At 44.6% G+C, this 12,222-nt stretch overlaps 1 protein-coding gene across 1 annotated transcript in view; it reads right to left on the bottom strand.

Annotated features, from left to right (window-relative positions):
• Positions 1-12,222, bottom strand: part of POLN (DNA polymerase nu) — a 227,947-nt gene that overhangs the window by 182,603 nt on the left and 33,122 nt on the right. Inside the window, exons 6-7 of the mRNA XM_039539378.1 lie at positions 10,933-11,129; positions 6,361-6,467 (exon numbers count right to left, since the gene is read on the bottom strand). Coding sequence (XP_039395312.1) covers positions 6,361-6,467; positions 10,933-11,129 — 304 coding nt within the window. The remainder of the gene's footprint in view (positions 1-6,360; positions 6,468-10,932; positions 11,130-12,222) is intronic.

Below are 12,222 nucleotides of genomic sequence, written 5' to 3'. Positions count from 1 at the left end.
GTCTGAGTGTAACAAAATCCTTTTAATAAAGGAGGGAAACAATGCAGCATTATGTTGGGGAAACACCACAAACAGGATTCATAACACAAACCATGAGCAAAAGACCCACCCCCCAAGTAAGTTTGGCAGTGTCCTTTTTTCCGCAAGGTCTTAAGTCCAGCAACCCAAAAAATCACCCAAAGTCTCAGAAGTCCAACACCCCAAAAGTCTCTTGAGTCCAGCAACCCAACAATCACCCAAAAGTCTCTGTCCCTGGTCAGTGCAGCCCCAGAGTTCAAAAGTTTATCTGCAGAGTTTTACCTCCCAGCCTGAGTGGCAATGGGGGGCAGGGTGGGGGTGTTAAGGGGCACCTTACATGGTCCGAGGCCGACTGCCCCGCCTCTCCATGGGGTTCTGCTGCAGCCTTCACCTCGAGCCACTCCGCCAGCCACTCTGCTCCACCAGCCATCCCGCAAACTGCTCTGCTCCGCCAGCCACTCCACTCCATCAACCATCCTGTCAGCCACTCCAGCCATCCCACAGGCTCTGGATTCTTTGACCATGAGATGGTGTTCCAAGAAGGAGGAGTGCTAGGCAGAGACGGGCTCCACCTAACAAAGAGAGGGAAGAGCATCTTCGCAAACAGGCTGGCTAACCTGCCTAAGGAGGGCTTTAAACTAGGTTCACCGGGGGAAGGAGACCAGAGCTCTGAGGTAAGTGGGGAAGTGGGATACCAGGAGGAAGCACGAGCAGGAGAGCACAAGAGGGAAGGACTCCGAGTAAGAGATGCAATGGAAAGGAAGACCCAGTATGAGGGGAAGTGCTCAGCAGGCCCTGCTTGTCTCTCTCATTGGCTGCTGACACAATCGGGGACTATAAGTAAAAGTGTAAGCAAGGTCTGAATGAACTCTCCCGACAGCTAGTTGGAAAGGGGGAGAGATTTCATAAGCAAACTGTATTTACACAAACACACCTGCTCTGCCTAGATATCCAACAGATAGAGCTGTGATGCTCAAAGTGATCAACTCTGGCTGGTGTTAGGTTATAAACCACTTTAGTACTGAATGCAGGGGCAGTGAAATGTTATCATCAATGTTGTTCTCTTTACTCATCCCCTTTACTCATACAATAAACGCATCTTGTAGGTTATTTTCTGACACTGCCCTTGGAGCTCCGTCTGCAGCCAAGGATGGTTGAGAAGGAACTGAGGTGGTCGGGCCGCACAAGCGCTTGATGAAGCGCCAATGGCACTACTAGACAGCTACTGCACACGCACATCCCAATCGGCACTGCTATAAAAAAATATCTGATCAGCAGCGCCAGGATGCACCGACACCTGAAGTGGAGAACCCACAGGGAAAGCACTCAAACTGTGTTTACCATGTCTCAAATGAGACAGCTGAAAGGACCTCATTAAACCAAGCACAGGCACCAAATTTCTCGGTGCCGGTGTGTGCCCATGCCCCCCCAGCCCTTTTCCTGCCCCTGGCCCTGCCCCGACTCCACCCCATCCCCACACCCATTCCAACCCCATCCCCAAAGTCCTCGCCCTAACTTTGCCCCCTCCCTGCCCCTATTGGATCCCTTCCCCAAATCCCCACCCTGGCCCTGCATCTTCCCCCTGCACGCCACATTCCCCGTCCTCCACTCTCCCTCCCTTCCCTGCAAATCAGCTGTGTCGCAGCGCAAGCACTGGGAGAGAGGGAGGGAGAAGTAGGATGTGGTGGCGGGCTCGCGGAGGTGAGCTGGAGCAGGGGGGTGGGGCAGGGCCATGGAGAGCTGCTGGTGTGTGATGAGCACCCACCAATTTTTTTCCATGGGTGCTCCATCCCCAGAGCGCCCATGGAGTCAGTGCCTATGAAACCAAGGGCTCAAAAGTCAGACCCCTGTGAAAGTAAGAGGGGTGGTGACAGGTGTCCCAGCCAGGAGGTGTGGACTCTCCATAAGGGTCCGCAGTCTGGTTTAATCTGTTCCTCCCCACTGTTCAAAGATAGAGCTAAATAGGCTCCATTAGGAGTCTTTTGTTATGTTAATTGCTCACTAAGAGCTGAAAGTCACTAGGAGCTGAAAGTCACTAGGAGCTGAAAGTCACTAAGGGTTGGGTGGACTCTCAAGAGACTGACTTACAGAGGTCACAGCAGAGAGGCAGGTGGCAGAAGGTGACTGGTGAGAGGAGCGGTGGCCAGTGGAGAGGAGAACTCACACAGATTCACCTCTGAACCCTGGGTCCTCATTGACCAAGAACAACAATTGTGAGTTGAGTACGATGAGGAAGCAGAGGGGGGAACAGTAAAGAACTTTTGGTTGTAGAACTCAAGAACCTGAGGCAGAAGACACTGCCCCACACACTCTGGGGTGGGTGTCCTGCTCACAGTTTTATGATTATGAATCTTGCTGGTGGCATTTTCCCTAATTAATGTTGGGTGACTTCCCTCCTTTCATTAAAAGTTTCTTTTCTACACTCAGACTCTGTGCTTGTGAATGGGGAAGTATTGCCTCTCATTGGCACTGCGGGGTGGTGTATAATGTTCCCAGGTTACTGGGTGGGGGCTCGAGCCGATTTTGTGTTGTACAGTTGAAAAGGAACCCCTAGATATTGCATCTAGTCCTGGTTGCTGCCTGCTCCACCTGGTAGAAGAGTTACATAAGTATTCAAACCCGCTCGCTGGCACATACTACTTCTTTTCTGACCTCTTTCAGGTGGGAGGGAGAGAAGAAAAAGTTTGCCATGTGGCCTCAACTGGACTCATCACAGCCTGATTGATGGGTAAGGCCACTTTGGAGAGAGCTGCTGTAGGCAGAATGTCAATAAGGCTGTGTGGTGTTTCCTTAAGTTCTTCAATTTCCAGTCCCAGGTTCACTGCTGGGCCCTGAAGGCTACTGGATCCCATGGCAGCCTCATTTGGGTGGGGAGAAGGAGGCAGCTTATAATAATAATAAATTAATAATAATAATAATAATAATCTTGCACTGGAGGAGGGGCTCCTTCCTATTCCTCAGCCTCAATGACATCCACAAGAGTCATATCCTGGAGGTCAGCACCAGGATTGGTACCAGAGTTGGGGTCTGGTGCCGGGCGGGAAGAAGCAGAAGCCTGACTCTTGGAAACCACCGAGTAAGACAGGCAATGAAGAGAAGACCCAGTATGAGGGGAAAGCCCCCAGAGGTTCAGTAAGGCCACTGTATTGGCCAGTGACCCGCTGGCCAGGTGCCAGCTGGGGGACCAGTACCGAAGTCCGGTGGCGCGTAGGCTGGGTACTGGTGGTGACCCTGAGGTTGCACATAGGGTTCTCTTTCAGACTTGGAAGAGGAGTCCTCTCTCAGAGACCATGGCACAGTGGTACCTGCCTCTGCCTCCATGTGGTGCTGGGGGTCCAGGGACCTGTGGCAGACCAGAGATGGTCAGGACATCGGGGACAGGGATGGCTTGCCTCTAGAGAGTGCTGGAGGGCCCAGTGCCAGGAAGGAGCTTGATGCTTCTTGCTCCTTTCAGTTACTGGAGCTAGCAGGCGTCCCATCGGAGTTGGGCAGGGGGACCGGGGGAGACAGTAAATCCCTGGATGCTTGAAAAGTCTCTGGGGTCGACAGGACAGCCAGACTGCTGGTGCCACAGTGGCTTCCGGGTGTGAGCGGAGAGTACCACACCGGACTCAATGCTCTGGGAGGAGTTGACGGTGCCATCATGAAGCCAGGAGTGGAAGTGTGGCATGGGTCTCACCGTGATTCCTTCTCCACCACTTGTCCTTCTTCTGCAACAGTGAGCGCCCTCTGTGGGGGTGCTATTTTTTGTGCTTTTTCTGCAGCACCAGAGATGTTGAATGGTACCAGGAAGAGCTTGGTTCCAGAGGAGCACTTTGCACTAACACTGAAGTGATCAGTGCCAAATCAGAGTGGCTTGGCTCTGAGGCAGGTATGAGGGCAGCTTCCATGATGATAGTCATCAACCTGATGTGTCTGTCGTTTTTAATATGGGGTCTGAAGTCCTGACAGATCTGGCACTTGTCCTTCACGTGAGTTTCCCCCAAGTACTTCAAGCAGCTGGACTGCGGATTGCTCATGGGCACAGGTTTGCCACAGGAGGCACAAGGTTTGAAACCTGGGGACTGGAGCATGCCTGGAGTGAAGATGTCCCTTGATGATAGAAACTATTTACAGTAACTATGTACACTAACACTAATCACAATAACTATATACTCTAAACTATGATAAACTAAGGGTTATAGTCCAAAAACCACTGGGAAGAAGCCTTGCCAAAGCAAGAAGAGTCATTTAAGCAACTGTCATCGGCGGTAAGAAGGAATTGAGAGTGTCTGTGGCTGGTGGTGCCCCTTTTACCGGTGCATAAGCACACAGCAACAGAGGGCGCTAGAGCCAGCCCAATGGATACCACTGAGGGAAAAATTGCTGGCAACAGTGCACACGGCATGCACACACCCTAGCACGGAATGGACATAAGAAAGCACTCAAAGAAGAATATTTCAAATTCATTTACATTATAGCAAAAGACTAAAAAGGGGTTTTGCAAAGTAGCATTTTCCCACCTTTTTTGTAGGCACATTCCTATGACAATAAAACTAAGATCTAAATTACCGTAAACACTTTATGACTCAGACTTTTGTTGAGTGCCTGGGAAGAGATGTTTTTAAAAGGTAGAGAATTTAAATTAGAGGAATAAATTGGGTGATACCAATAGTTCAAAGCTGAGTTTCTACAGTGAAGAGACAATTACTTACTTGTAATACTACTTGTCTGACTGTATTGTTTGACCAGATTCCTACTCTTCTGGTTCCACACCCTAGTGCAAGAAAGGTTGGAACCCCCTAAATCTCAAAGAGTTGGGGTTTTTGAAGCCCAGACTGTTTAGCCCTATTCTGAGACCAATTACCAATGCCTCAATACTCCCTGGATCATTCCACTGTAGTTCCTTCAAGAGAAGGAAGTGGAGTTATCCCTAAATTCTAAGCGTAACTAACAGTCAACGAATATTTATAAGATAGGAGGAGTCCATCAGAAAAAAAGAATTAGCTTTTGAAAATATTGCTTCCTCCTCAACTGTGAGGGGACACAGGTGGATGAATAGGAATCCGGTCAGAAGACATCTTCCAAGAAGCACAATTACAGGTTATCCTTTCTCTAAAGAAGCCATATTAACTGGATTCCTATTCTTAGAGACTAAAACATATGCGGAGAGTTTTCCATGAATCCATAGATTTTTCCAATCACAGAAGAACAAAGGAACCATACCTAGGGAAAGAAGTTACTCACCTTGTGCAGTAATGAGGGTTCTTTGAGATGTGTCCTTCTGTGGGTGCTCCACTGTACATATGTCTGCATCCTTGCTCTGCTGATCGGAGAACTTTGGTAGCAGTGTCCATTCCACCTGTGCATGCGCTGCTCCTTACCTACCACAAGGTCAACCAGCATGCACAGGCAAACCCTCCTCGATTCCTTCTGTACCACAGAGTCAAGGGAAGCTAAAATTTAGCAGTTCTAAAAGAGTTAATCTGTGAACAAACAGCTCCAGCTCCATCTCTAGCCAGGGATGGTTGAGAAGGAACTGAGGAGGGTTCGTCCAGGCACACTAGCTAGTCTCGTGGCAGGCGAGGAGCAGCACATGCGCAGACTGAATAGATACTACTACCAAAATTCTCTGATCAGCAGCACAGGGACACAGACACACCTACAGTGGAGCACCCATCAGGACACTATTCAAAGAAGAACCATGGAGACTTCCAAAATGATAAGGACTGCCATACTGGGTCAGACCAATGGTACATATAGCCCAGTATCCTGTCTCTAACAATGGCAGATACCAGAACTTCAAAGGGAATATACAGAACAGGACAATTTTGGAGAGATCTACCTCTATATTCCCCTCCCAGCCTCTGGCAGTCAGATATTTAGGGTTGTGTAGTGGATTAGCAGTAGTCCCTCCCCCTCTGGGTCAGTGGGAGGCCACTCTGCCTCACTATGTCACTGGGCATTGCTCACTGTCAGGGAATTAGCAGAGCACTGCACAGCCTATGACTCTGGCCTGCAGTCCAGGCAGAGCAGCAAATGAGTCTCTGATCCCCAGATCCTCAAGCAGAGCAAGGCACCAACCAGTCTATGACTCCTGCCTATAGTCAGGGCAGAGCAGCAAACAGTTAGAGGTTCTGGCCTGCAATCTGGGCAGAGCAGCACACAAGTCTGTGATCCCCGGTCCAGAAAGAGTGGGTAAGTGTCAGTTCTGATGTGATTCTGTCTTTAAAATTACATGTTACACTATTAATGTCACTGTATAAATGTTTTAATAAAGTATATTTATTATCACTTATACATTGGTTTCAATGGGAGTTTTGCCAATGCAAAGACTGCATAATTAGGCACAAAACATCTTACCTTGTTTCCAGTTAATATCACCACCATAAACATGAAGCAGTGTTCTCAAAAAATCCTTTGCATTGAAGCAAATAACAGTACAGTGTAGTATTTGAAATAGTATTTCCCTGTATAAGATATAAATTAAATTCACAAACTGAGCATTTCATTTTATATTACTGAATGCAAAATTTACATTATGTACATTTCTGTTGAACATGAATTAATATCACTTATTTAGTTAAAACAAATAAGGATTCTTACTTCTTGTAAAAATAGGCTATCGGGGGTTAGAAATAAATGTAGTTTCTCTCTCCCTCCCCATTGCTTCTGCTGAGCAATGAATAGGAAAACAGGATTGTATTTTCATTTTACTAAGTTAACATTTTTTTCCTAAATTATGGTTTTCAAATTACAACCACTTAGTTGATATGCTTTTATAAGAGAAGGTTACTCACCTTGTGCAGTAACTGAGGTTCTTTGAGATGTGTGTCCCTGTGGGTGCTCCACTCCAGGTGATGGTGCGTCCCAGAGCCGTTGATTGGAGATCTTCGGACCACGCAGCTGCTGTCTCGCGGCATCGTTGGAGTCTGTTCAGCGCGCGCACAGCACGACCCCCTCAGTTCTCTCTCTACCATAGAGTTCTCTTTTTTTGAACTCCAAAGTAGAGGGAAGGGTAGTGGAGCACCCACAGGGACATACATCTCGAAGAACCTCAGTTACTGCACAAGGTGAGTAACCTTCTCTTCTTCTTCGAGTGCTGTCTCTGTGAGTGCTCCACTCCAGGTGAATGTAGAGCAGTACCCACTATGGTTGGGACTTTGGAGTTATGTGCATGGTAGCAGCGGAGAGGACAGTAAGGTCTACTATGGCATCTGCCCTGGAGACCTGTGTAATGGCATAATGCTTGGCAAAGGTATGGTCTGAGGCCCATGTGATCGCTTTGCAAATATCGGAATGGGTACGTTATGCAGGAATGCCACAGATTGTTGACATGGCTCGAGTAGACTGTGACTGGACTCTGGCAGGGAGTTCTATGTTCTGGGCTTGGTAGCATGATCAAATACAATCCATATCCACTTGGAAAGTCATTGTTGGATATAGCGGCACCCTTGGATCATTCAGTTGTGGAGACAAAAAGTCTAGGGGATTTAGGAAATGAAATAAATATTTTAGTGACTTGAATTTGCATTTCTTTCACTCACCCTTCTAGCTGATGTGATGCTAGGAATGCTACCTTCACTGAGACGTGTAGTAAAAAGCAGGTAGTGAGGGGTTCAAAGGGAGGCCTCATGAGGCCCCAGAGCACCAGCTTCAGATCCCACATGGGTGTGGGAGGGTGTACATCAGGGTAAAGGTTCTGAAGCCCCATGACAAAGTGTTTGCTGGTTGGATGTGTAAATGCCAAGAATCCTTTGATTTTATTGTGGAAAGTATTAATTGCCGTGAGATGCACTTTTATAGAGCTGAACGACGGCCCCAAGTTCTTGAGCTCTACCAGATAGTCCAGCACTATAGGAAGGGGTGTAGTGCAGGGAGTGAGCCCTTTATGCAGACACCATATGGAGAAACATTTATACTTTTGAAGGAACATATTGCGCGTGGAGTCCCGTCTGCTGTTCAGTAATGTGTTTGACCTGTTCCAAACAGGCTAACTTGGAACCATGGAGGAGCCACGCTTTGAGATGGAGCTTCTGCAGCTGTAGATGGAGATAGGAGGTCTGTTCTCATTGGGAAAGTTCGTGGAGGACAGACTGATGCGCAGCAGATAAGGGTACCAGGTCTGCCTGGATACATGCTGGGGCAATTAAGATAATGTTGGCTTTGTCGTCCCTGACCTTGCGTAGGACCCTGTATATTAGTGGGATCAGTGGGAATGAATACATAAAAGTGTCTTGTGCCACCGAATCAAGAAAGCATCCCGCAGAGCGTGGGGCCCAAGCCCCACTCTGGAGCAAAAGAGAGGGCCTTTGCGGTTCTGTGTCATGGGCGGTGTGCCCAGTGCTGGAGGTGCCAGGAGAGTTGATAGCGACCTCACAGGGGACCGCTTCTTTTCATTCGGTTCCCTGTGTGGGGAGGTCAAGGCTCGCTTCCTCTTCTCCTGAGAGGGTGGAGCCGTGCCCTGGGTCAGTTCTGACCAGGATGGAAAGTACTTGGGAGAAGATTTAGGTACGTCCTTTTCTGATCTGGGTAGGAGAGATTTCTCCATAAGGATCATTTTCAGGTGCAGGTCTCGGTCACGCTGGGCCCTCGCCTTCAAGTTGTTACAGTGGGTGCACTTGGCTGGAATGTGCATCTTTCCAAGACACCTCATACAGAGTGAATGTCCGCTTGACGCAACATGGCCTCTTTGCAGGAGCCACATCTTTTAAAACCAGGAGAGCCTGGCGTGTTGAAATAAAAAACGAGAGGTCATGGTGGACCAAAAATTACATAGCAGGGTTTTCGCTCCACAGGGAGCAGAGAACTTGAAAAAAAATGGTGGGAAAAGGTGGGTTTTTTTAAAAAAAAACTATTAACTAACTTATCTAAAGGGAAGGATAAAATTGGGTTAATCGTATTTTTTTGTCAATAGGGCAAGAAACTGCAGCACTGCCCTGAGCTCCATCTTCAGGCAAGGACAGCAGAGAAGGAACTGAGGGGTTGTGACGTGTGCACGCTGAACAGACTCCAACGATGCTGCGAGAGAGCAGATGCACATGCGCGGCCTGACTAGGCACTGCTACCGAACATCTCCAATCAACAGCGCCGGGACGCACTGTCACCTGGGGTGAAGCACCCACAGGGACAGCACTCAAAGAAAAATATTTCAGTGACTCTTGAATTTGCAAGGCTCAGAAGAGATGTTTAAGCATTCCAAAAATAGTGTATAATTTATTTATATTCCCAAAGAAATTATGTTAAAACGGAGTCCAGGTTGATAGAACATGTCAGCAATTTAAAGGTAAATACATTACAGGATGTAATTAGCACTCAACCCAGCAGTATAAATCAAGGAAATTCTTGAACTCAAAAGAAATCCAAACATGTTAAGATTTGGAAATACAATTAGGGCATCCAGAGCAATGTACTTTTGTCCTGTAGTGGCAGCATACTATGATCATATGATGAAGGCATTTTAGTGTTTGTGGCCCCAGATTTCTTTAAACTGATATTTAAAGACAGGTGTTTTTCCTCTTCATGGTGTCACTACAGGGCAGAGTTAATATATGCTGGGTGTCCTGACTGTGTTCAACCTCCCTTGAAGAAGAAACTTGCAGTTACGAAGAAAAATAGTAAAAATGACTATTAATCCTAAAAAAAAAATAATCATCAAATGTGGTCTACACACCAAATGTTAGGAGTTTTAAATATGGGAGGTTTGAAGCATCTGCATTTTTCTGTTATTAAGAGAATCTGAGTCCAAATAAAATCCAACACCAATTTTTTAAGGGCCCATTTCTTAACCATTCCTAGACTAATTAACAGATTCACTTATAAATTCTCAGAAAATTCTATACTCAAAGAGGTGTAATTTTAGGAAGGATATGATGTATTCTTCATATACAACAAAGGGGTTAAAAATCCCACTTTAAGTGCAAAACTCAACACAACTGGCATCTCCATAACAAACTTAATCGTGCTATTGGTGCTACGATAAATTAAATCAGCACTTTATGCAGGCAGATTAGTGAAATCATGATTTAAACAGTTACTGAAAGCTACAAACAAATTGTTAATATTTTAACACTGTACAAAGTGATATTTAAATATAACCTGCTTGTTGCTATAAGTTCCCTTGGGAATAGCATAAGCATATCACACTACTTTTCATCCTTCTCAAACTGTTTACAGTTTGTTTGCCTGTGCTGTATTTAAGAATTTCTGATGCACAGTTATAAAAAGCAGGGAGATTTATGTAGACTTTGCTATGAATCAAAACTAGGGTGTCACTAAAAGGAGTACTCATGGACAAAAAAGATTGTGTTCAATAGTAAACAAAGCTTTAAATAACAGTGGACTAATAGATAAAGGTTTTGTCTAAATGCTCATGATTCCACATTAAAATGATATGCTGGTTTTATATAGGTGAACTATTGTATACAGTAGTTCACTGATGACTTGCACAATTTATAATCTGAATGAAAAACTGATGCTGGGATTTCATATTACTAAAACTTCACTTTTGAAAGCTCTTTAAAGGAAGGGATTCTTCTATTTTTCTGAATTGCACAGCACAGTGCTCAGTGTAAGTATTAATAATAATTTACATTAAAATTACTGGCAGAATCTGATTAGTAATAACTAGCACTTTTACATTTACAATTTTATAGATGGGGAGAGTGAGACATAAACAAGTAAAATGGAAAGTAAAGAGAGGGGGAGAGGGGGCATGGCTTGGGCAAGCAGCCCCACGCAGTGTCCCATTTTCCCTTTGGGAAATATAGTCACCCTACACATGGGGCATATGCACACCACCAGAAATGGAACACATGCAAATAAGCACTCAAAGAAGAATTACTTACACATTTGTTGTAGTATTAAACAGTGACAATCAACATCACTGCTATTTACACACATACAGAACAAAGAGATTACTGTATGTTCCCTCACCTGATGTACTTCTTATGAGTCTGTTCCTGTTGCTCCCAAACAGAAGAGTGCTCTATTTTTAAATAAATAAACTTATCATTTCTTGTACAGGCATCCCAAACAATTGGATTAACAATTGAAGAGCCTTTGGAAGGACAAAGTTGGTCTGTCTGTCTCTTTATTAACACAACAATTCCTCTTACTGATGAGACTAGGCCCTATAAGTACAATTGATTAAGATGAGTAATATTTTTCTACTGAGCCCCTTTATGCAATTCTATATAGAAATTTCCACATTTCCCTAGATGTAGTGTGTTATGTACATTACATTTATTTAAAAAACAAACATATTTTAGGGCCGTCAATTAATGGCAATTAACTCAAGCAATTAATGCAAAACAAATTAACTAGATGAAAAAAATTAGTTGTGATTAATCATAGTTTTAATCACACTGTTAATAATAGAACAACTTACATTTATTATAAATATTTTTGGATGTTTTTCTATATTTTCAAATATATTGATTTCAATTACAGCACACAATACAAAGTGTACAAGGCTTTATATTATTTTTATTACAAATATTTGCACTGTAAAAAAGATAAAAATTAGTATTTTTTAATTCACCTAATATAATTACTGTAGTGCAATCTCTTTATTATGAAAGTGCAACTTACAAATGTAGAGGTTTTTTACATAACAAAAACAAAACAATGTAAAACTTTAGAGTCTACAAGTCCACTCAGTCCTACTTCTTGTTCAGCCAATCACTAAGACAAACAAGTTTGTTTACACTTACAGGAAATAATGCTGCCCGCTTCTTATTTACACTGTCACCTGAAAGTGAGAACAGGCATTCACATGGCACCGTTGTAGCTGGCGTTATAGGAAAACCAACCTTCTGTTGGTGGCATCTGACTCAGATGACGAAAATGAACATGCATTGGTCCAGTCTGCTTTGGATTGTTATTGAGCAGAACCTATCATCAGCATGGATGCATATCCTCAGGAATGGTGCTTGAAGCATGAAGGGACATATGAATCTTTAGCACATCTGGCACATAAGTATCTTGCGACACTGGGTACAACAGTGCCATGTGAATGCCTCTTCTCACTTTCAGGTGACGTTGTAAACAAGAAGCAGGCATGATTATCTCCAGCAAACATAACCAAACATGTTTGTCTGAGCGATTGGTTGAAGTAGGACTGAGTGGATATGTAGGTTCTAAAGTTTTACATTGTTTTATTTTTGAATGCAGTTATTTTTCTGTACATAATTCTACATTTGTAAGTTTAACTTTCATGATAAA

Source organism: Mauremys reevesii, linkage group 5, assembly GCF_016161935.1.
Source record: "Mauremys reevesii isolate NIE-2019 linkage group 5, ASM1616193v1, whole genome shotgun sequence".
Lineage (NCBI taxonomy): Eukaryota > Metazoa > Chordata > Testudines > Geoemydidae > Mauremys > Mauremys reevesii.
The sequence above is the reverse complement of the archived record's forward strand: the minus strand, read 5'-3'. Positions and strand labels throughout refer to the sequence as shown.